General features: G+C 37.6%; 2 protein-coding genes across 2 annotated transcripts; both read right to left on the bottom strand.

Annotated features, from left to right (window-relative positions):
• Positions 1-3,921: 3,921 nt before the first annotated feature.
• On the bottom strand, positions 3,922-14,633 carry LOC111673476 (uncharacterized). The gene is made up of 18 exons (XM_023431236.2): positions 14,456-14,633; positions 14,258-14,280; positions 12,774-12,840; positions 12,366-12,598; positions 12,177-12,257; positions 12,027-12,092; positions 10,232-10,408; positions 9,244-9,408; positions 8,992-9,055; positions 8,774-8,864; positions 8,546-8,687; positions 7,930-8,034; positions 7,520-7,619; positions 6,977-7,208; positions 6,153-6,227; positions 5,966-6,068; positions 5,469-5,576; positions 3,922-4,886 (listed from the first exon to the last, which is right to left on the bottom strand). The coding sequence occupies exons 1-17, from the start codon at positions 14,478-14,480 to the stop codon at positions 5,478-5,480; spliced, it is 1,848 nt and encodes a 615-aa protein (XP_023287004.1). The 5' UTR covers positions 14,481-14,633; the 3' UTR covers positions 3,922-4,886; positions 5,469-5,477.
• A 756-nt stretch (positions 14,634-15,389) lies between these two features.
• Positions 15,390-20,982, bottom strand: mfsd8 (major facilitator superfamily domain containing 8). The gene is made up of 12 exons (XM_023431208.2): positions 20,578-20,982; positions 20,222-20,304; positions 19,670-19,713; positions 18,710-18,950; positions 18,480-18,593; positions 18,182-18,326; positions 17,910-17,968; positions 17,652-17,760; positions 17,381-17,515; positions 17,194-17,297; positions 16,752-16,978; positions 15,390-16,607 (listed from the first exon to the last, which is right to left on the bottom strand). Exons 1-12 carry the CDS (start codon positions 20,634-20,636, stop codon positions 16,401-16,403), a joined length of 1,527 nt encoding a protein of 508 aa, XP_023286976.1. The 5' UTR covers positions 20,637-20,982; the 3' UTR covers positions 15,390-16,400.
• Between the last annotated feature and the right edge of the window lie 1,576 nt (positions 20,983-22,558).

Raw genomic sequence — 22,558 nt, 5'->3', positions numbered from 1 at the left:
CAGACCCGCTGGAGTGCAAAAGCCTCGCTCCACCCGCCCCACTTCCTCATCCTCCATCATCGGCCACCAGCAGAGACGGGCTGGTTTGGTAAGAGCCATGATAGCGTTGTAACAAGAGCTCAGCTGTCCACTACCTGCTCACTGAGTTTCTCTCAGTGGCATTATGTTTTTCTTTTTTCAAAGATGCATCACGGAAAATGTTTTGTTTGTGTGTGAATAGACCATATAATCACCCTCAAGTAGTAAAGTGGGGGTACAACAGAAAAGTGTTAATTAAAATGCTGCGGATCCATCTAATTTGCCCAAATTGCATGGTGTCTGATATCACACATTGTGAGTGACAAATCCAAAAAATGAGTTGTATTATTACATCTAATTTAAACTTCTAAAGTATTTATCCTTGTGTAGAGAACAGCTGTTTGTTTCATTCAGATGATCCAACCCCAGTAGAACCAGTAGAAAAACAAAGAAATATCTTTAGAAAAAATGCAAAGGACAATTTTTGTATCAGAGTTAGGGGCCTGTGGAAACTGAAATGGGCCTATAGGCCTTATGTAACATCGGACATACAGAGAACAGCTGAAAAGCATGATGACGTCCCTGAGTGAAACAGTCTCACAGTACGATTTCACCAGGAAATGTACCATAGTACATTAGCCTCTCCTCTCTACATTACAGACAGACAAAAATGTGGTTTGTCTGAATTCTTTCTGAAGAGATTTAAGAAGTTCATTGAATCGCAACCTCTTTTGCATTTTGGCCACGTTTTCCTGCAGAAAGTTTGTGTTTGTTTGTAACTCAGAGATCAGCGACTGTGGTGACTTGTGTGTATGGTGAAGTCGTGTATACTGTCTATAAGTCTGAAACATAAGAATCAATAATTTAATCATAGACATGTCATTATGTGGAACAACTATTTTCAAGCTCTTGCTGCTTTCAGATACTGTTTATTTCCTCCAGTAATAGTTTTGTCCATAAAATGAAGTTTTTTTTTTTTTTTAATTGCCCATCAGAATTTCCCAAAGTCCAAACTGACACATTCAAATGGCTTCATTGTTTTTTACCAACAGATGAAAACCCAAAGATATTTAGTTTATTATTATGATTTGGTGACTCAGAAAACCAGCAAATATTCACATTCACCAGACAATACATTGATTATCAAAATAGTTGGTGATTGATTTAATGTCACTTTATCATTTCAGCTCTAAATTGAACTCTTTGCTGCTCCATGTGAGAGTTCAGCAAGGTTGTGAAGCACAACAGAAAAGTCACAATTATCAAGGTGAAATGAAAGTTCATTATTCAAAACAAAACGGGCCATGTGATGTGAATCAATATCATTTACATCAAAGATTTATCAATCAAAGTAAGTCGTGTTTCAGTGTTATTATGTAAATTGAGTTCTTGAGAGATTAAGACGACAACGGAAGGTTTTAAATAAAATATTTAGCATTTGACAAACTGTGTAGAGATGTAAATTAGCTATTTCCTAACATAGTCTTATTGCAGCCTCAAGAGAAGCAAACAGCAACCGCAGAAAGGAGAGTAAATGACTCACACCTACTTTGTACAGATACTATCACCTGATCTATTTCATTATCCCCTCTGTCCCTGTAATGTTGATGTGCATCTTGCCTCAGCATTTCACCTGGCGGAGGCTGGAACACGATGAAGTCTTTTCCTCCGCCACAGGCTCTGCGAACAGAGCTGGACCCGGGGGGAGTGTTTTTAAGACACAGGGTTAAGAACAGATATTATTGTAGCCTGCTGCTGCACGGTCACGGCTGGGTGCACATCACAGGTTTTCTGGCTTTAATTAAGCCCAAAGTTACCATCACAAAAGCCGGATCAGTATCGCAACTGTGGTTTTTGTATTTTAATCTCATTTTTCAAACAGTATGTGGAGTGGCTCTGCAGCAGCAGGTGTTTGAGGACAGTTGATCAAGAGTTATGAATATGTGATGCCAGCTGATGAGGCATGAGTGCTCCTGTGTGTGTGCTGACTCAGAATCATCTTTTTTCAAACATCTGTTTCTTTAGTTTACTTTTAAATCAACGCCTTGTATCCTATTTGTAGTTTACACAGTTGAGAATTAAGTAGTAGATGGTGAGACAGGACCTGGATGAGATTCGAGTCAAAGAGTTGTTCTACACATTCGTATGACTGGTGGGCTTTTCAGAAAGCAACATCAGGTTTCCAAACTAATAATTCACTCTACCAGCTGTAGTACACATATGAAGTGAGGTGAAAGGTGCAATGGACTCGCAAAAATTCAATAATCATTTCACATTAGGGAGATTAATGATTTTGCTGCTACCTAAAGACTTCCATTTTTGCATTTGTGATCATGCTGAAACATTCATTTGGTTCCAACAGGCAGCAGATGCTTAGACCTCAGAGATTGTGACTGCTTTGGATTCATGTTTTTATATGTATCAGTGTTTTTATATGTATCAGTTTCAAAACTGAATGTAGTTTCACCCGATACTGGAAAAGGAAACTTAATCTTATTTTTCAGCTCTTGCAAATCTTCCCTACAACTTGTAAGTGTTAGTTCCCTGTTCCAATAATGATTTATGTATTTTATTGCAAAAAGTTTTGGAGAAGTACTCAGTGACTTTGGTGTTGATGTTACATTTCTGTTGGTTTATTTGGCATAAAGACTGCAATCTGCAGCTGTTCAGTCTTTATAAGGTGATGAGATGTGGTGTTCAGGTGCAACTCAGACAGCCATGTTGTCAGGATGCCAGTCTTGTGTCCTATCATACTTTGATCATATCATATCAATCCACAGCTCGCCTTATGGTTGACGTTACATCATCAAACGCTGCACAAACAGGTGATTTTTCCAGATGTACTGCCGTTAGATGATACAGGCTATGTACAAAGGGAACTTGTCAAAATTGAGGCTGCATTTGAAATGTCATTTGCACAAAGTACACAAACCTATCAGAGCGACTGTTAATTAGTTTTAAATTAAGCTGAAGAAAGCCTGTACATCAAATTGTAGTGAAAACCAGAATTCAAACTGCTTGTGCCGTTGTTCCAGGTGCTGCAGAAGAAGTGCACTGTATCCCGCTCAGGACTTCAGCTCCGTGTGCCATAATGGTATGTTTATATCCACATAATTTATTAGAAAGTTATGCTGTTGTTTCCATTATCTGGAAATGATTTTCAACGCTACGTTCATTTCAAAGAATCTCCACTTTGCCAGTTCACTGCATATCCAATGCTTTGCTTGTGCTGCCATCTATTGGCTCATAGTCCTGAAGATAACATTTATAAAATTCAATCACTTCAAGTTAAAAGCTGGATTACTGCCTGGACACAGAGGGCAAATGTCCCCAGGGACCTTGAAAGCCCCAGGTCCACTCTGAGTTAACAAGTCTGCAATAATTGAATTCATTGGGCATTTGTTTAGAACTACACATCACTCAAATACATAATCTAAAAAAGTGCAAAATCTAGTGTTAATACCTTTTTATTAATTCAGTTTTAATCATGCTTACTTGCAACATCTTTCCATGCGTATCCATCAAAATTACACATCTTTTCCAATATACCACACTGTATTGTATGTAAGGTCTTCAGCCGTCACAAGGCTGTAGGATATTTGGCTGAAATATGTTAAACTGGAGAAAGGTTGTGACTTGTTCAATGTAAATGGACTCAGACTACATCTTAATATTAGAACTTGACCATTCACTATGTTCATCGCAATCATGCACCAGGAGGCTTCCACTATCTAAAATGTGAGCTGGGGCTTTAGACTAAATATATAGAAGCTGCCATGAGTCCTTTGTGTTTAGCTGAAACAGGGTATGACACTCACAATTCATAAAGTCAGCAGGCCAATAACTCTTTATGCCAACTATTGGTTAAAGACCATTTTTTTAATAACAAGACAGGAACAGGAAGAATATGAAATAATCTTTAATTCTTGACTTAAGAACACGATAACTCCATAATTACTGAGGGCATCTGAATAAAACATAAGATGTACCACCCTGTGATCAACCACTGATGAAATGTAATCTTGTGAATTACAATGAACCTTGAACAGTTAAACAGTAAGTATGCATGCAACAAAAATAGTGCCTTTTGTATTATAGAGAATTATAATGATAGTTTATAGAATGATAGGATAAAGGTGTATTAAAAGTAAAGTGAATAGTAAACTTAATTCTGAATGGATATGAATACAGATAATTTAGATACTTTGTAAATGTGAGTCTCTTGTAATACCTTACTGTAAAGTTCACCATATTTAAATAAGATCAACATCTCACTGTTTTTCAACTGTAAAAAAAAAAAAAAAGACAACAAAAAAACAAACTGCAATAACTTCTAGAGCCTGTGATGCTGGATTTTGGGCCCAAATAAAATAATAAGTTTCAGACATTAATTAAATACATAATTATTGTACTGCAGAGTGTTGAATCATCATGTATATATGTTAATTATTAACTGAGTTTCCTTATATTGACATTTAAAACACAAATATCAACAGCGCTCCACTATATTGATCAGGCTTTAACAATCTTGGCATCAAAAAGCTTCTGTTAATACCTGATAGTTTTAAACTTTTGGTAAAAAATATATAAGATGTTCATCTATTTGGAGAAATTGGAGTCATTTTTAGTCAGTAATACATTGCTTTTTTAAGAAAAATAATCCCAACCCTGGCAGTAAGTGTCAGTGTTTCTATGGTCCATTAAAAAGGCATGGACTAGTTCAAAAAGAAGTAGGTGCCATTGATTAGTCTGTACTGGACAGTTTAAGTGATTTTGCTTTTATTGAGATATCTCAGAGGCATCTTGTTTACTTTTAGTGCTTGTGGTCATCTCTGTCTCTCTGTCTTTGGTGTCCAACTGCGCTTTGCCTGTAAGTAGACATGTTGTGAGATGCTAATATTTCATACGTCAGTATGACAAAGGAACAGCATAGCTTCTACAAACTATTACAAAAGGGGCAGTTAATCTTTAGTTAACAATCTTTTACTACTTAAATGCAAATTAAACCTTGATAATGTAAAGGAATAGTTTGTTCCCTCCTTGCTGAGAGTTAATGAAAAGATCAATACTCATGTCTGTGCATTGAATATGAAGGCAGTTAGCTTAGCATAAAGACTGGAAGTGAAACAGACTTTTTGAAGAGAGCCAGGCTAGTTAACACCACCAGAAATTAATTCTCACTTGTACTGCATACACAAATAGAAATGTAAAAACAACAACTTGTGATTTACATGCTAGAACTACTGCTTGGCAAACCATAACCAGGAGCAGTGAAGTCCAAGAAGTAGCTACAGCACATAATTCAGTAAGTTCAGAGCGAGCCAAGCTAGCTGTCTCCCACCACTTGTCATTATAGTAAGCTAACGGTGTCCCGCCCCAGGTCTGTCTCACACTCAGAAACAAAGTGAATAATGTTGAACTATTCCTTTAAAGCTTTATAAAGCACTCACTTCATATTTTCATCTTGCAGCTTTGAGGGCAGATTTTGAAATTCCCATGCCATGAGGAATCCTGTCTGGATATCTCACAGCAATCTTCATGCCATTCAGCTCAAAGCCCTGGGGAAGTGAACAGAAAACATTCATTTACAGAAGAAGTAAATTCATGTAGCTTAGAGGAAAGCTGATAACCTGTCCTGGCTGAGTCTTGTTCCTTATTTATTTACACATAGGGAAGGGAGCAATAATTTGTCTGTCTTGGGGAAACCAATTTTAAACAAGCCCAATCATCATCAGTGAACAGATAGCAGGGCTAATTAGGACCAGTGTAGCAGGTATTCGTAGCTGAATTAAGAAATGAAACTTGGCTGTCGCCAGTCTCTGAGAACAACAGATGATTGTGACTCTGTGAAGCAAGAAAAGAATGTTTGTAGTCACGTTGTAAACATTGTAGTTTACGCTCACAGTCCAAACATAAGACCATTAGATACAGTTCAGGACATACTTACATGAAAGCGCCGGATTGCTTCATCACAATACTCTGGTTTAGTAAAGTTTACGAAGGCACATCGTTTGGTAACCAGAACCTTCACACTATAGACAACCCCAGCCCTGCAGAAGATAGTTTGTGTGAGTACTTACTGTGCAACTGAACTATCTGTCTACAAAGACGACATTAAGATAACATTGTCTTACTTGTTAAACAGGTTGCTTATCACAGACTCAGTTACTGGGTAAATCAGGTTTCCCACCCAAACTGGAAACAGCTCCCTGTTGAAAGAGAGTGAAGGTGACAAATGATGTGTGAATCCACCTGCGCAGAGATGCTGATTGTTATTTTGTCAGAAACTACTTTATAGATAAAAACACCATCATTCATAACACATAGTTTGAAGTGCATAGAGGCATTCAATGATTTTCTGCTCTCTTGGAATATACTGTCTAATTAGAGGTAAAGCAATACCATTAACCATAAGTATGCTGTCTGCATAGTAATGAAGCTTGTCTAATATGAGAACTGATCAAGAATCATCAAATTAACCTTCAATTATACAGGCTCATACTGGTATCATTAATGTTTAGTAATTTATATATCATTGACAAATTAATGTGAATGGTGAAGTATTAATTTTGAAGTTTATACTATGCCCTGCCCTTGTCACTTCCTCTGATTTAACAGTTGACGGAAACAAACCCTCCCCCAGAGACGAGGGAGTTTGAACTGTGATGATCTGAGCTCAACGGCTATCACACTGAAATACAGCCAAATGTAACAGAGAAACAATATGAATACTTTCACGGCTTGGAGACAGACTGTAGTTAATATTCACTACTACAGAAACACTATGAATAAAAAATTTGAAAGACAAGACTTAAGCATTCAACCAAAGTATCACACGGTCATTTGTAATAAATATGATAAGCAGTGAGTTAGTTGTGTTTGTGTTGAGCTGTTGTTTAAAGTCTAATTTAAATACCTCAACATTTCAGACACTGCCATGTTGACCGTTAATACTCACAGTGGTTTTTGACTTTTTTCATTGCTGCTCTTCACTGCCTGATTAGGAACAGGCTTTGGTTGACTCTGGACATTTGACATATTCTGAACTTGGCCTAATGGGTTGTTCTTAAGTGATATTTTTGATGCATCCTGGGACTGAGGAGGATGAGCAGGTGCACAGTTTGTGTTGGCTGAAAGGACTGGAGAAACTCCGGTGACATTCACTACTTGAGCTGGTGGGAGAGCGGCTCCTACACACAAGACAAGTGGTTAAAATTGGAATTGGCGTACCTACACACAGATATATCTGCTATAGACAGATAAATAAATACTTTACTTATCCCCTAGGGGAATTTCATGTGTCCAGTAGCTAATTGGTAATAACAGTTAATAATAAATAATTAATTAATCCACTAGTGAAGTGACACTAAAACATAAGTATGTATGAAATGCAGTCTACACAGGTAAGATAAAACAATACAAGATGATTTTAATTTCCTCTGACGCATGACAGCATTTCAGTCTAATCCTTGACGGTATAATCAGAGAGGGAGACACTCACCTGGTCGATGGTTTAATTTGGACAACACCTCTAGCGCTTTTTCAACTGTCCCGTGAATAATTAAAGCATTTGAGCTCTGATCGCGAGTGAAACCACACTCCTGAAACAAAACACAGGTTAAAACACCTTCAGGGAGTGATCATCTTTCAGCTTCTCTGTCAACGCCTTTTCACCGTCTCTCAAAGTTGATATATATTGGTACTGGTCATTTTTACTTATTGCCTTTTTGTGCAATAACCAAAAGTCTTAAATTTGCAGTAGTTCAATGAAGTAACTGATACACAAAGCTGCGTTTTTGTATAAATACAAACAATAGATATTATATTGAGTAGAGCAATAAATTTGACCCCATTTTCCTTCTCATTTCTCACACAGGTGACAACGAAAACATACATGTTACTGTTACACACCATTAGATGTGTTATCTGCACCCGCATTAGTTCCTGGGCAGCTTCTGCATATGAACCATCCAGTTTGAGAACATCCCTGAAGGCATGGGAAGCCTCCTCATACCTCTGGAGGAAGATGAAGTGAGAGAGAGAGAGAAAAAAAAAAAAAAGGTTAGCTCCCCCCACTCTTTGGCTTGCGACTAAATCAAAGTTCAGACTCATTCACTGTCATTCTGTTGGATTAATCAGTTCAGTTATTAATGTTTACAGCAACAGCAAGTCAAAACAAGCCTTAGTAAATAATGTGAGACTGTGCAGCTCAGTGACATTTTGAATTAATTGAGTAAAGCTGCAACAAGGCCAAAGTGATCCCAAAGTCATTCCAACCTGAAATAATGTGTAAACAAAACAATGTAAACACTCATGAAAAAGTTCAAATTAGAAGTAGCTACCCACACTGCTGAAAGGAGGGTCATATGTAAGAGTTAAAAGTTCACAAAATTCACAGGTTGATGCATACAATGATTGTAGGGTCACAGTTCAATATAGCAGTGTTAGGATAACACTGTTATACAACAGAAATTAACTATGTATGTGATCAGCATGTTTAAAAAAGATTTAATGGGAGAACATTTACCTTTAGACCAGCCAGAGCTCTGCCTTTCCTGAACAGGCCTTTGACCCAGCCTGGACACATATTGAGACACAACTCAGCATCAGTCAGTGCCTTCTCATATTCTTGCATCTTTTCAAAACAGAAGGAACGATTGCCAAACAACCTGCAACAGAAATAACAGTTTAGACGTTGCATAAAAAGAACAGTGGTGTAAATTTAATGTGACTGAAGTAGAGGACGTGTTCTTACTTAAACTCTTTAGGGTTGTATTTAATTGCATCCGTGAAGTATTTCACGGCCATATTAAAGTCTCCAGAACCTGCAAACCTATTTCCAATAACTGTAGGAGAAAAAAAACCTTCAGTTAAAATTAAAATCTCATCGACTGATTGACATAATGATTAAATACTTATCATTATCAAAACATCTGCCTGAAAGTTTGTGTACATGAGACAGATAAAACTTACCTGCAAGCTCAGTACTTATTTTTATATTATCTTCAATAGAGGGGATGGTAGGGGTAGCAGAATCCTGATCAGACAGTAAGAGAGGAATGAGATGAGCAACCTTATCCCATGTACCAAAGACAACAAAATTACAAAATTATTACTGTATTATGGTCAAACTGTAGTCATTGGAACCGTAATCGATTGTCCACTTTTTAGTTTGAAAAAAATAAAATAAAAATTCATCTCTGATTTGTGTGCAAGATAACTCACCTTCTTTTCACCCTCTGGGTCTTCATTAGGTTTGTCAGGGACTGTTTTTTTATGCTCCTTAACCGGGATCTTTTTATCCTTCCTCTCAGGTCTGGGCTTCTGCTCCAATTTACGCTTGGCTATGAGAGCAGCTTTAGTCACAAAAGTACTTGTCATATCCAGTTCCTTTGACAAAAAAAAGAACAAAACATTATGAACAGAGACACTGTCATCCGCTTAAATGGTTAAAAATATACATTTTCCACATTCTAATCATGTGTCTCAGTGTTGACTGTTCATTTGTCACTTATTAAATAGGTGTTAAAAAAAGTTTAATTAAAATTCTTTTCTCATCAAGCAAAACAAAAATACTCTTGGTGGTTCATCTTTAATTCAGAGGCAGTTACATAAATGTATCCAATCCAGTGTGATTTGGGGTGAAACTGTTTACATTTCCAAATGCTGTGGTTGAGGTCTAGTGTATTAATCTCAGCCCCCATCCCCCCTGAGGGAGTTGTGTGGCAGTGAACAGTCCTTTGCAGCTCCATCTACCTCTATATTTGTATAATTGTTGGATAATTACTAGACCACCCCCACCTTTTTAAGCTAACCAATCACATCTAAACCAGTGATTCTCCTAACTTTTTCACAGCAAGAACCCCTAAACTGGCACAAATTAGACCACCGACCACCATCTCTTGAGATTTTTGAAACATGATAATACCACAATGATTCCTCTTCTTTAGGACACATTTCAGCAGCAGCAGTGAAACTATCTTTCACTGTTTAGAATTGGTGCTTTTCAAAACTGTCACGTTAAAATCTAAGTCATAACATAGGTATATTTAGCATGTTTATGCATATGATTCCTCAGATAAAACATTTCACACCAATATCAAACTTAATTTAGAAGAGCATTACAAAACTACAGATAGTTCCAAATTGTGTGACAAAGTTTTGTCTGCTTAATTATAGGTGTATGAGCTACATTAACAGGAGCACTTGGTACCTCAGAGTCACAGGAGTCGTTCTTGGTTTCACTATCTTCATCACTGGATTCATCATCACTGCTGTCTGTATCTTTAGCTGAAGCCAACTGTTTAACACTGGAGTTTGTATCATCTTTGGATTTGTCATTAACTGGTTTACTCTCCTCTGCTTTAGATTGCTCTGCCTCCTTTGTCCCCTGGAAAACAAAAACAAAGCTGGTAACATTTCACAAGGCTGCTCCCTTTTTAAAGGTGTAATGTGTAAGATCTGGCCAGAATTTTAGTTTAAAATGTTCAAAGAATGAACTAACACTATCAATAGTATGTGAAGGAGCCACAGTGATGATGTCATGACCAAGACCTCCATCTATTGTATTTCAAAGATATCTACTGAAATGAGCATGCTAACCAACTAGCTGCGTCCCGGGCTGTGTTGTAATACCACTTTATGACACTACATGCTGTGAGTCAGTATAGCATCTAGTCTGCCCTCAGTTCCACGAAGAAGAACAGCTTCCTCCAGAGCTTGATTTTAAGCTACAGCTCCCAACTAAAAAAACAAACAAACAAAAAAAAAAAAACACCCAACTAACATCACAGATGTGTGAAGCGCCTAGAAAGCGATCTTTATCTCCATCCTGAAGGACCACTCTGACAAGAAACCACGTTCAACGGCAAAGAAAACAGGCAAAACACGAGTAAATCCTGGTGTGTTTTTCCATCACCAGAGACAGCTCCGGGTAAACAGAGGTGCAATTTTTTAGACAGGTGAGTAACATCTATGTTGGTCTGTAGTGAAACGTATTATTAGTGCAAATGACAAACCGTACCAACAAACACTTCAAATGGAATAAATGTATGATTGATGATGTCAACAGACATTTTAGCGATTCAGTAGAATTTAGCCTGTTCCTGCGGCTGTAGTCCAGCTAGATGCGTCAGTAACTTTTCTTAAGAGAGAGGTAAGACAAAGAAACAGTTTGATCCAGAACCAGTAGGTTCAGGATCCACTGCCTAATACTGTATTTATTTTAGCATTTAGCATATATCCTTATTATTCATTATATACACACACACACACACACACACAACAGACCTAACATGTTTGACTATAAAGAAATTGTATGATCTAAACTAATTGTCCTATCACGTTTGTCTGTATGAGAACCAGAATTCCAGTCGTCCTCCCCAGTGATGGACCAGCACCTGCTCTTCTTCTGCATCTGGCCTCATCAACAACCACATTACAGTAATACCATCCCTGCACATAACAGATATTGTCTATACTTTGATCTTTTGCACATCCTGCTCAGCAGGAGTTTTGTCAACACTATCTATATTTATCTTTTTGACTGTTGCAGTATTTTACCTTTTTATTGTTATTTCCTATTAATATGTTTATTATATACTGCACCAAACACCAAGCCAAATATCTTGTAAGTAAAAACCTACCTGGCAATAAACCATATTTTCTGATTCAGCCTTTGTGATGATGTCATCATCCCTTCCTATGCTGCTATAGCCTGACACCCATGTGTACACCCATGTGCAGTATCCCCTTGCCTTCATATTTTTATAGGTAAATAAAAACATACTGTTTGTATTACAAGTACTTTTGTTTCAGTGCTATCAACAATTTTTAACCATCAACAATAAATGCGCATATAAATGATACATTTTAAGGAACATGGGGAAAACAACATGATTAACTAGACAGGGACAAAGAGGTGAAATGCTGCCCCCTATGGAGGTGGAGCAAGTAGCACGATCTTACACATTACACCTTTAAAGATGTTGCACACAAACGGCCATTACCTCTTCATTTTTTAAGGGGGTCTGTTCTTCCTTCTCCATCTTCTCGCGCCGTTTTTCCTTCTGCTTCTGTTAGGCAAGAATACACAAACGATTAATTTACACAATCTGACATACAACTACCAAACTCTTCTTGGAGATTGTGGAACTTACCTGTTTCTTAAGCCGCTTCTTCTCAGCCTTTTCTTTGCCTTTTTTAGTTTCTTGTAATAATCTTGCCCTTCTTTCAGTATCCTACAAGAGTTGGGAAAACAAACATTGCAACAATTTGAGATCCACAGAATCACTTCACATCATAATGAAGTTATCCAAGTTAGACAGACAAAACAAATGTGAACTTACACTCTCCTTTGCCTGAACTTTTACAGAGGGTGGGCGAGGATCGTCAGCTGAAGTATAGTAGTGCAGTGGAGGCTGATAATTGGAGCTGGATGACCTCGTATGGTTCCCTCTAAATCCTCTATCACTACTTATGTCAGAGAACCTTGGGTATCTGTGTAAATTGTTGTAACCATGGGGCCAATTCTGACTTTCATAATCATCCTCACCAGTATCATCGTCGTCGTATTCCATACCTATTAAGAAAATATGTTTTATAACTTCTACCAAACATAACAATTTACCCAACACAATTCATAAAATGAGTTGCAGAATAAATTTTAAAAAACTTGTAAAACAATTTCACAAACTACGAAAACAGACTCGAGTGTGTGTAGATGTGTAATGTGAAATCTTTAATGCAACTCTTACCAAGAAGGCCAATTCTTACTATCCTTTCAAGACGAGGACGTCCCTCAAACATACCCACAAACCTTTGCTACACAGGAGAGGGAGAAATGTGAACGTCAGTTCCACGTAGTTGCTGATAACCGTCAGATTAGCTCACCAATTTCAGCCTTGAAACTTTTATTTTTCCCACTTTTAATCTACATTTGGGCCTCATTATACTAAAAAAAAAAAAAAAAAAGTTGGTACGTTCCCAAGGATAAACAATTGCCAGTACTGACTGTAACCCTGAACTGAAGCGAGCTTACTGCCACTGAAGCACTGCGTCCTTAAGTTTCACTTTCCTTTACCTTGAGGGAGCTCTGACTCACTGAATCAAAACCAGCAGTCAAGAATCCAATTTCTGAAACTGTCTGTGTTCTAAACATTAAGTTAGGTGAGTCAGTCATTGAAACCGTACTGCCAAGATTGTTTTCCAACATACAAAATTTAAACCTTTAATAATAATAATAATAATAATAAGAAGAAGAAGAAGAACAATAATAAGAACAACAAGGTTTTGTCAAAGGTACTATGTATTGTTTGACTACTGGACACATGATACAGCAAAGTTTTGATGAGTGGAACCCCCTGTGGCTTCTACATTCCGCTTTTACAGGGGAATCTTTACATTGTTCATATATCAAGTTCTGCTAAAATGCACAAGGAAGCACCTGCATGCCAAAATCACACTACAGACTACAGTGGTGGCAACTGTAAAAGGCAGTTATGCCCCAATTACAGAGAAGATAGGGAAAACTAATGTAAACAATGTAGCATTCAAGGGAGGAAGGGGAGCTTTGGAAATGTTTTATGCTGTATCTTGTATGCCTCTTAGTAAGTAAAGGATGTTTTAAAGCAGGTTCAGAGAAACAAACAATTACTTTTAACACATGAACAACACAAAGGGCACCTTGCAAATACATGTGCTACTTCCTTTCAACAATTACAGTTGCTATTTGACAAAATTCCTGCTAGAAACAAATCTAATATATATTGACAAACTTAATAGCAAAATTGTTGTAAATGATAAAATTGAGCCTTAATATATAGCTGTTCTCAAGTTATATATTTGGTGATATAGTTTAATGTATTTACGCTTGTTGTAAAAACTGGTAGGCTCATTGCTTTGCAAGAGAAACAGCTGCGCACATAAAGCACGTCGGAGTGCAGGATATACACAGGAAATGACTACGTGCAGTGTTTAAAGTGTCTCTAAACACACATTAGTCAGCAAGACTCTTATCAAAGTTGAGTCTGATGAACTCACTACTAGCCTTAAAGTACACGTATGCAGGACGAATGCTGCAACACTGACGACATATTCCCATGCTGAGTAAAGGATCATATCATTGACAGCCGCATTATCGGCATCTAAAAATCCAAGTGCCAAAATGTGGGCACTTCCTTAATGACTTAGTTTTTTGATAAACAATCATAAAAGAGGACAATTAAGATGGTGTACTTACGAACATATGGATATCCGTCAACTCTGAAAAAGACGAAGGGAAACAATATAAAATCCTGCCGTTTCAGCATTAAATAAAATCAACAGGGTTAGTCAGTGATTTATCTGTATTTAGCGACAACTCCAACTAGTACGAGCTAGCTTGTTAGCTGAACTACCCAACAACTTCTTATAAGAAGCAAAAAATGCACTTTCTTACCCGTCTCGTCATTAAATATCTCCATGTTTAGTAAAACATGTCCCCCATCGCTTCATGTACTCTTCAAATCGAGCTAATTATGCACTATGTTGCATTACGTTAACACTAATGTTAGCAGCCACTAACTTCTGCTACATGCTGTGTGCGCGCTCTCAACTAACATTGCGTGAACGGATGGAAATTCGCTCTAATTGAACGCATGCGCGCAATGTTGCTACACCCCCGCCAAAAGCGCCGCTGCTGCCCCCTGATGGAAGTTGGCCATACAGATGTTTTAATGGCCATCTCCGCATTACTTTTGCTTTCATGTTGTTTGTTTTTATTTATTTTTTTATTACACTTAACATTTGGGCGTGATGAGTTTTATTTTAACACTTGAAGAGATAGGGCTACACTGTGTACATGTTTGATGGTTTGAAACTTAAATAAAAAATTGTATTGTATTTTATATGGCATAATGCATTACATATATCGTTTATATTATATATTATACACATATTTAATATATATTCAATACGGTATATTGTGTTTATTATTTATACTTATACCTAGGTATCTATATGTATCTTTAATCTGTTTATACAATTGTAGCAAAGATTTTTGCAGTTGCATTACACTTATTTGTTTTGTACATATATATTCAGAGACATATTTGCTTAATTAATTTATATTAAGTTAAGGTACATAATGTTTAAAGCTTTTAAATGTTATTTCATTTCAGATTGATTTCGTTCAAATAGCTCTGTAGTGGATTTCTTAGCTCTTTGCCCGTCTCTTGTGCTGCTGCAACATTTAAAGTACCCCCAATGATGTGTAAAGTCTTCTATATCATCCTCCTGCATACAAGGGATGAAAAAGCCTTTTCTCCCTTGATTGCTTTATCGATCTAGACTAAACTGAAAATGACAAAATTAACGAAACGATACTGAGAATGTAAAATCACATTAAAACTTTAATGCATCACTCAGTTAATCATTAGCATACACACATTCACACATCACCTTCTGAAATATTTCAGGTAGACAACAACCTGCAGTTTTAACAACCACAAGTAAAGCTTTTAACGGAAATAGGAAAAATTATATCAGTATTTTCCCTTTGAGGAAAACAGTTCAATGTGGAACAGTTATTCTGGAAATATTTCACTTATATGCCCTATGTCATGTCTGTTTATCTCTCAAGAGTCACATTTCTTGTACGACAAATCATCGCACAGTGAAACTGACCTCTTTCATATTCGTCACTAAAACAGCAAAATGTCAACTTTGACAGATTAGGACATACAGTATAAGGAATGCCACAACCAATATTTCAATAGTCAGCACATTTTCTCTCAGTAAAACAATTTGATACTTATTTTCAATTACCAATAATTGGGTCGTGGTTGTTCAGGTGGACTGTTCGTTTGCCTGTGGATTCCAAAAATTACTTTCATGATTTAATGCAAAGACAGACTCAAAACCTTTTAAGGTTTTGTAAATGCTTCGCTAAAATAGTCTCTGTATTCATATATTTTAGAATTCAGTTATCTTTAAAACCAACAATGCTATATCTGTGCTAAGTTACAATATTTCAGTAACAAATGTTTAGTAACTTGATTTAAAATATTTTGATATCATGGCCCCACCTCATACAAGGCAATGCCTTACATAATTTTGAGTATGTGTCACATGGCTTCTTTCATAAATGAGTAAAAGTGCAGTTGCAGTTCTAACACCCTTTGAACTCAAAACGAAGAAGCCATCTTTGGTCAAGTCATGAGGAATAACCTGGCCTTATCTCTTCACCTTAGAGTTTAAAGGTCAACCCTGAGTCACAATCTGTCAGAGGCAGTTAACACATTGGAAAGTGAGTAACAACAAAAAACCGTCAACACAGCCAGGATTTTGGCTAAAAGTCTTTGAGGATAAAAGTAGGAAACTGCCAGTCTTTTCAGTGGCAATTGTTATTCTACAGTCCTTCCATAGCGTACAGAAAATGCGATGAGTCTGTGGTATGCACAGCTGAGGAGGATGATTGCCCCTAACACCATACTGCAGATGAGGCTAAAAGCCCAACGAGGTCCTAGGATGGTATAAACCTGGGAGACAAAGACAGGGCCCAATGTCCGTGCACCGCTGCCTGAGGCAGTCAACCACCCCATGTACACACCCTGCAGAAAGCAACAATAAACATCCACATTATGGGTTCTAAAAAGATGCATTAAATAATTATTTTACATTTCAAAATCGAACATTTTCCAAAATGTTGATTTATTTGTTAAAATAACACTTCCATTGCCCTGCAGTCTTCTCACCTGAGGCTTGGGTCCAAGGATTTTGGAATACAGTGTGTAGGACATCACGTTGCAGGCTGGGTATCCCACCCCAATCAAGATGTCAGATGAGATGTACTGGGCTAGGTGTATTGCTGGGGTATACTGGCACCAGGTCTGTTCATATGGGCAGCCTGTAGGCTCCAAAGAGTTGTTGGAGGCTTTTGTGGCTTCAGATATCTGACTGACCAATGAGTTGTTTTTGAGGTCTATATTTTGAAAAGAAAAACAAAATAAGTAAGTGCATTTGAATTCTCAAACAAATAGATAAAACTCTAAATATTATTGCTACTGCACAGCGTTCTGTTCAAACCTCAAAAACAAAGCTGCGTTTTTCAATCAAAAAGGGTAAAAAGCCCAACTGGTATTCAATCACTCCAACACAGGAAACTGAAACTATTTGTGCAATTTAAACAATCCGTACCTGCCCACTGGATTTTGGGGTAATGATTGCCCCATGGAAGCAGTATAAAGAAGCCACAGAATATAATGGCCAAGCCTGCTAGCAACACAGGACGATCCCCAATCCTGGAAAGAAGTAAACATTCCTCGTGTTAAACTCTGGCAAGTTGAGATGTATTTTTATTTAACAGATTCATGAGTAAGGGTACCTTTGAGAAGCCACTTTAACGACCAGAAACACAAGGATGGACTCAAATCCAATGCCGCAGATGATGATGCCATTGTACAAAACAGCTTCTTTCCTTGTCCAGGCGAACATGTCCATGGACAAAGGGGTGGCAATTCTGAAAAATCATGAACATATACAGTCAGGTCTTGAAAATATATGCAGTTGAGTATAAAGATCCAGGCATAAGATAATAAGAACTGTGTGTTGCATTCAGATTTGACTGTTTCTGTACTCTGTAATGAAATACATACGTCTCAAAAACAGCAAAGATGAACATGACAATGAAGAAGAGGACGTTGGAGGTCAGGACCGCTACCTGGTCCATTGTCTCCTCAGTTTCCTCGCTAATGTCGACTCTATCTGCAGGAGAAGAAAGGGGAAGATAAAGGCTTCAACAAAGAAACACTGACCAATATTCTCCAACAGATGCTGTCAATATACACTCTCCTCTCTCTCTATATATATATATATATATATATATTTAAAAAAAGACAGTAGACAACACATACCTTCTGATGTGTAGTTGATGGCTCGAATGTGTCTTCCATGGTCATCAACACGGTGCTCTCTGTTAGTGAGCATCAAGACAATCCCTGATTAATATCAGTGATGAAATCAAAAGATGATTTGTGACCACTGAGAAGCATGATAAATGAACCATCAGAAGTGTAGCTCATTGAAATTAAATGATTTTGAAAGACATGGTTAGGTTCATTTGGTGCAGTCAAAGTTCCAAAAAATAAATATGCCTACAGAGACACATTGTATGGCAAAGCCGCACCTCAGCACCAGGAGGACCAGCAGGATGTTAATCAGGCCAAATGCTGCAGCCAGTAAAGCAGGAGCAGTGTACATGTTGAGCTGCAGGTCTATGAACTTCACTGTGAAACCATACTCTCCGATGAATGATAGGCATGCCTGAAGAGCTGACATATACAAAGATATGCAAAAGTTAAAAAATTTAATTTGCAACTTCTTCCTTTATTTTCCAACTTCTTTCACAATATAAATGACACTCACAGAATTGCCATTATACTGAGCAGGTTTACATAATCTGAACAAAATATAGCCATCTTTACCTGGTCCCAGGATGAAACCTAGGGCCTGACAGGCACTCATATTCGCCATGGCGCTGGTTCTCTCCTTCAGTGATGTAGCTCCAGCAACATAGGACCTCACCACAGCAACATTCCCTGCAATGAAAAGACCAAATCTAATTTTAGGGAATGTGTGTCACTGACCACATCATCATATGGTAGAACAAAGATACATGTACAGTTTAAGAGCAAATAAGAATGCTACACGTTACCTGCTCCAAAGCCCACAAAAGCTCTGGACATGAGGATGTGGAACTTGTTGTTGGTCTTGGGCAGGTATGCGTAGGCATAGTAGATATTTGCCGACAGGTTGATGAAGATGGAGCACACCAATGGCTCCCTGCGTGGTCGGTAATTAGACCACAGGCCAAAAATGGGTGAGGCAACCATCTGACCAAGACTGTAGGCTGCCACCACCCATCCCAGGAAGCTGGCATTGGTGCTATCATCAATCTGTATGGAACACAGATGAAAACAAAATGTACAATCATGGGGATTGTTAAGTAAATTATCAAATAAACTCAGGAACACTGTCTGAAAATTCAGAATTCGAAAAAGAGTAGAATATTTATTCTTGCAGCAAGGGAACAAGTTACACACAAGAGCTCGCAGTGCAAATGTTCAAAGAATGCAAGATTCACACAGAATTTATACACAGAATATATGAGAGTGACCTCACATTTTTGCTGAAATGAGACAGACACAATAGAGACTCGATTCATGCCTTATCATAGCTAATGCTTGGGTGTAGTGGCTAGGAGGAACAGCGAAGGTCACTGCGCTCCTCTCTGACAACTGTATTTCTATCTCTAGTTCTATTCAGGATAATACAGTTTCCCTTTAAGATGGTTATGTTCATCATAAAGTATCACAATTTTTCCAACAGGGATGATGTTCTACAATGCAAATGAGTCCGATTATTGATGCATGCTCTTATACTTGACACACAACCAGGATGTGCCCAAGTAGAACTGCTTAATTACTCAGTTTTAAATAGTGCACAGGGCAAGTGCAAAACTTCTGCTAAATCCAAAATTAAGTTTCCAAGTTTTTGTAGCTTTTTTCACTTCCCCTTTACCCTGCCAAGATTGCCTTTGAACAGCAAAAACAAAGTAACGTAATTTCACCAGCCAACAATCTTTAAACCAAGAAAAATACTGAGTCATACATACCTTTTGTAAATAGGGCCAAAGTGATGTGATGACAATGGTGAAACCTGAAAGGGTACATAGAATGATTTGCAAGCCAACAAAATGCCAAAGTTATGAATCTTTCAGGGTGCAGAAATGTCATACATACTGTGCGTGTTTAGTGTGTGTTTTGTTTAGTTGGTTTAGATGGAAAATGTGGTTCTGTATGCATCTCTGAGTGGACAAATATAATTGTAAATACTCAGAAACTCAATAAAAATACGGAATATGTTTTGGTGATTCAGAGTTGACCACAGGAAGATTTATGTGATCTGCTCTGTCTTTCTACAGGGATTTCAGAGGCATGTTAAATTACAGAACAGCCCAACTGGCAGTGATTTAGTGTCTCCATCAAGTGACAGGGCAGTTACAGGACAGTCTCTTAATCATTATTCTCCACCTCAATATGGAAGAGACCCCTTTTCCATACATACACAACTTGTTGGGAACCCAATGAAGTGTCTCTGCAATTGACTTTTAATATTGTAAAAGTATAAGTGTTAAAAATCTCTCTAATTCGTAGGGCATCCTCACCTACACTGCTGAGAAACATGGTGAAGTACATGACTCGGATTGACCTCCACCGACTCTTGTAATCGTCATCCTGAGAGTCATCGCTGCAGACAGGCAAGGGGACAAGACAGCATAGGTGGTTTGAGGTTATTGATATGGGCTTGATAAACAAAACAGGCTGAAATACTAGCAAACCAATTTTACCCAAATGGTCTACATAATGCATGGATCACATGCATTACAGTGTTAGTACTAGCACTCCTCCAGCTACCTGTTTGGTAAACAATGCACTTGCAAAGCTCCGTGTTGAATGTTTACTCATCTAAAATTACAGTGGCGAATTTCTCCAGTTAGTGGCTGTTGAACTCTGCACTCACCTGCTTGCATCATCTCTGAGCAATGGAGTGGTCTCTTCGGAGTCAACAAGTTGTGACATTTTAGTTAAAACAGCAACCCAGCAAAATTAAGACGTTGCTCCAGACTTTGGAGATGTGAAACCAGGTCGCTACGTCGCCATTTAGCAGAGGCCAGTCACTGAACTAGACTACTACTTACAACTCTTCGAAAAGCTCTGGTAAGCTAGCTATAGTATCAGCTAATGTTAGCAACTTAAACTATCATTTCACATTATTGTCAAAACGTTAGGTTTACTAACTCCACACATAATGTTAGGTGGAGTAATTTCCAACCGACGTCCATAAACTTCAGTACACCACCTAAAAGCTTACAAAATTGGACTATGATACCAGAGACGGCTAGTCCTATTATCAAGTCAAATAAAGTAAAAAAAAAAAACAGAAACGTCCGGTTAAATTTTCAAAATAAACCCAAATCAGAATCGTATCAAAGTAAAATTGTTATTTCATCCCAAAGTGGACCAGTCAATGAAAAGCCAGATTATTTCTCTAAATTTGGCAATACGTAAGACGAACAGTCCAAGAACTGTTTATTCGTTTTTTTGTTTTTGTTTTTTTTGGGGGGTGGGGGTGTGTGTGTGTGCTTTTACTTTACGCTTTTATTTTGAAGCCAACATCTTATAACGTCCGGGGCCATTTTGGCTTTTGCCTTTTACCTTGACGCAGCAGACTCACGTGAGAATTCACAAACTACATAAACACTGCTGTCCCGTGTTTGCACATGTGTGCAAACAACTCTATTAAAGCACCATGTTTTATTCATCTTTACTAATTTAGGAGAATGCACATAAATGTAAAATGTAATAAACATAAATCCATAAATATTTCTGAGTAAGGATGAAAACTGAAATAAATGTAGTGAAAAGGTGAGGTTTTGGATACAGGCTGCAAATAGTCTGCAACTGGTTCTGCAGTGATTCAGTTCACTGTATATAAATTTACTACATGTTCAAATACATTCATTGATGCTGTTGAGCAAGATTTTTAAATTTAAAGTAGACATCTAAAAATTTAGACTCAGCTTAAACCTCGACATTTCACCAAATCACCAAAATCATGAAGCTGTTCAAGGGTCAGAATCTGAGGTTACAATCACATATCTATGAACTTCTGTCTGATCTATTTCATTTATGTTTTCATCTTCTCGTCGGCATCAGGTTACATCTGAATAAATATATGTAAACATTTCATCTAACAAACAGTAGGTTCCATCCATAACGGAAATAAAAGTCTGCTAAATAATGTGGTCTAGTTGACGACGCTGAATACAATATAATAGTTTTAACTAACTGACTCTTTTCTGCATCTCAGACTCTTTCACTGCTCCTACTGCTGCTGTTTTTTTTTTTTGTTTTTTTTTTAACAAATAAACGCGCTTTAATGTCACACATTCATCTTTCTGGCTCCACTGGATTAAAATGGAGGCGCTGCTCTTTATTTACCTGTTGCCATGGTGAATCGTTGACTCGGAGATCCATTGCTGATGGCTTTTTATATTCCTCATGCACGCGGTTATCTCAGAGTGAACATACTCAGAGTTGATTGAACTAATTTAGATCAGCTGTTCTGGAACCGAAAACTCAGAGTTTTCCATCTCTGGGTTCATCAAGTCAGAGTTCAGGATTAGAGTCAGAGTTTGTTAAACCTGCTTTCTGGAATAGACCCCGATTAACAAATCTTCAATTTCTACAGGTCTACTGATGTATTAATGTCTAATGGCTCCTCTCTGCACATCACCGAAGAGGTGCTGCACCCAGCAAGTCTCTGTGGAGTCTTTAATGAGTCGATATATTCACAACTACTTTCTTTATGTGATATTTCTCATCCTGTTATTTTACTTTTCAGTTTTTAATCTTCATTTTTACCATGTTAACTCTGAGCCTCTCCTTGTGACGGCTATTTTAGTAATACTTTTGTACAATACCAATAAAGTTTATATCAA

The sequence above is a fragment of the Seriola lalandi genome, unplaced genomic scaffold (genome assembly GCF_002814215.2).
Source record: "Seriola lalandi dorsalis isolate HSWRI2012SDOR001 ecotype SW California unplaced genomic scaffold, Sedor1 jcf7180002054919, whole genome shotgun sequence".
Classification (NCBI taxonomy): Eukaryota; Metazoa; Chordata; class Actinopteri; order Carangiformes; family Carangidae; genus Seriola; species Seriola lalandi.
This window is presented reverse-complemented; position numbering and strand designations above follow the sequence as displayed.

Bases quoted from the DNA above. Each gene is read 5' to 3' on its own strand.
- mfsd8 (XM_023431208.2), bottom strand. From the start codon at position 20,636: ATGTCACAACTTGTTGACTCCGAAGAGACCACTCCATTGCTCAGAGAT. The intron at 20,305-20,577 runs GTGAGTGCAGAG...GCCTGTCTGCAG, and splicing joins CTCAGAGATGATGCAAGCAG to CGATGACTCTCAGGATGACG. The intron at 17,516-17,651 runs GTATGTATTTCA...ATGATTTTTCAG, and splicing joins ATCTTTGCTGTTTTTGAGAC to AATTGCCACCCCTTTGTCCA.
- LOC111673476 (XM_023431236.2), bottom strand. From the start codon at position 14,480: ATGGAGATATTTAATGACGAGACGG. The intron at 10,409-12,026 runs GTAATGGCCGTT...TTTGTTTTCCAG, and splicing joins CCCCCTTAAAAAATGAAGAG to GGGACAAAGGAGGCAGAGCA. The intron at 9,056-9,243 runs GTGAGTTATCTT...CTGTCTGATCAG, and splicing joins ACCCAGAGGGTGAAAAGAAG to GATTCTGCTACCCCTACCAT.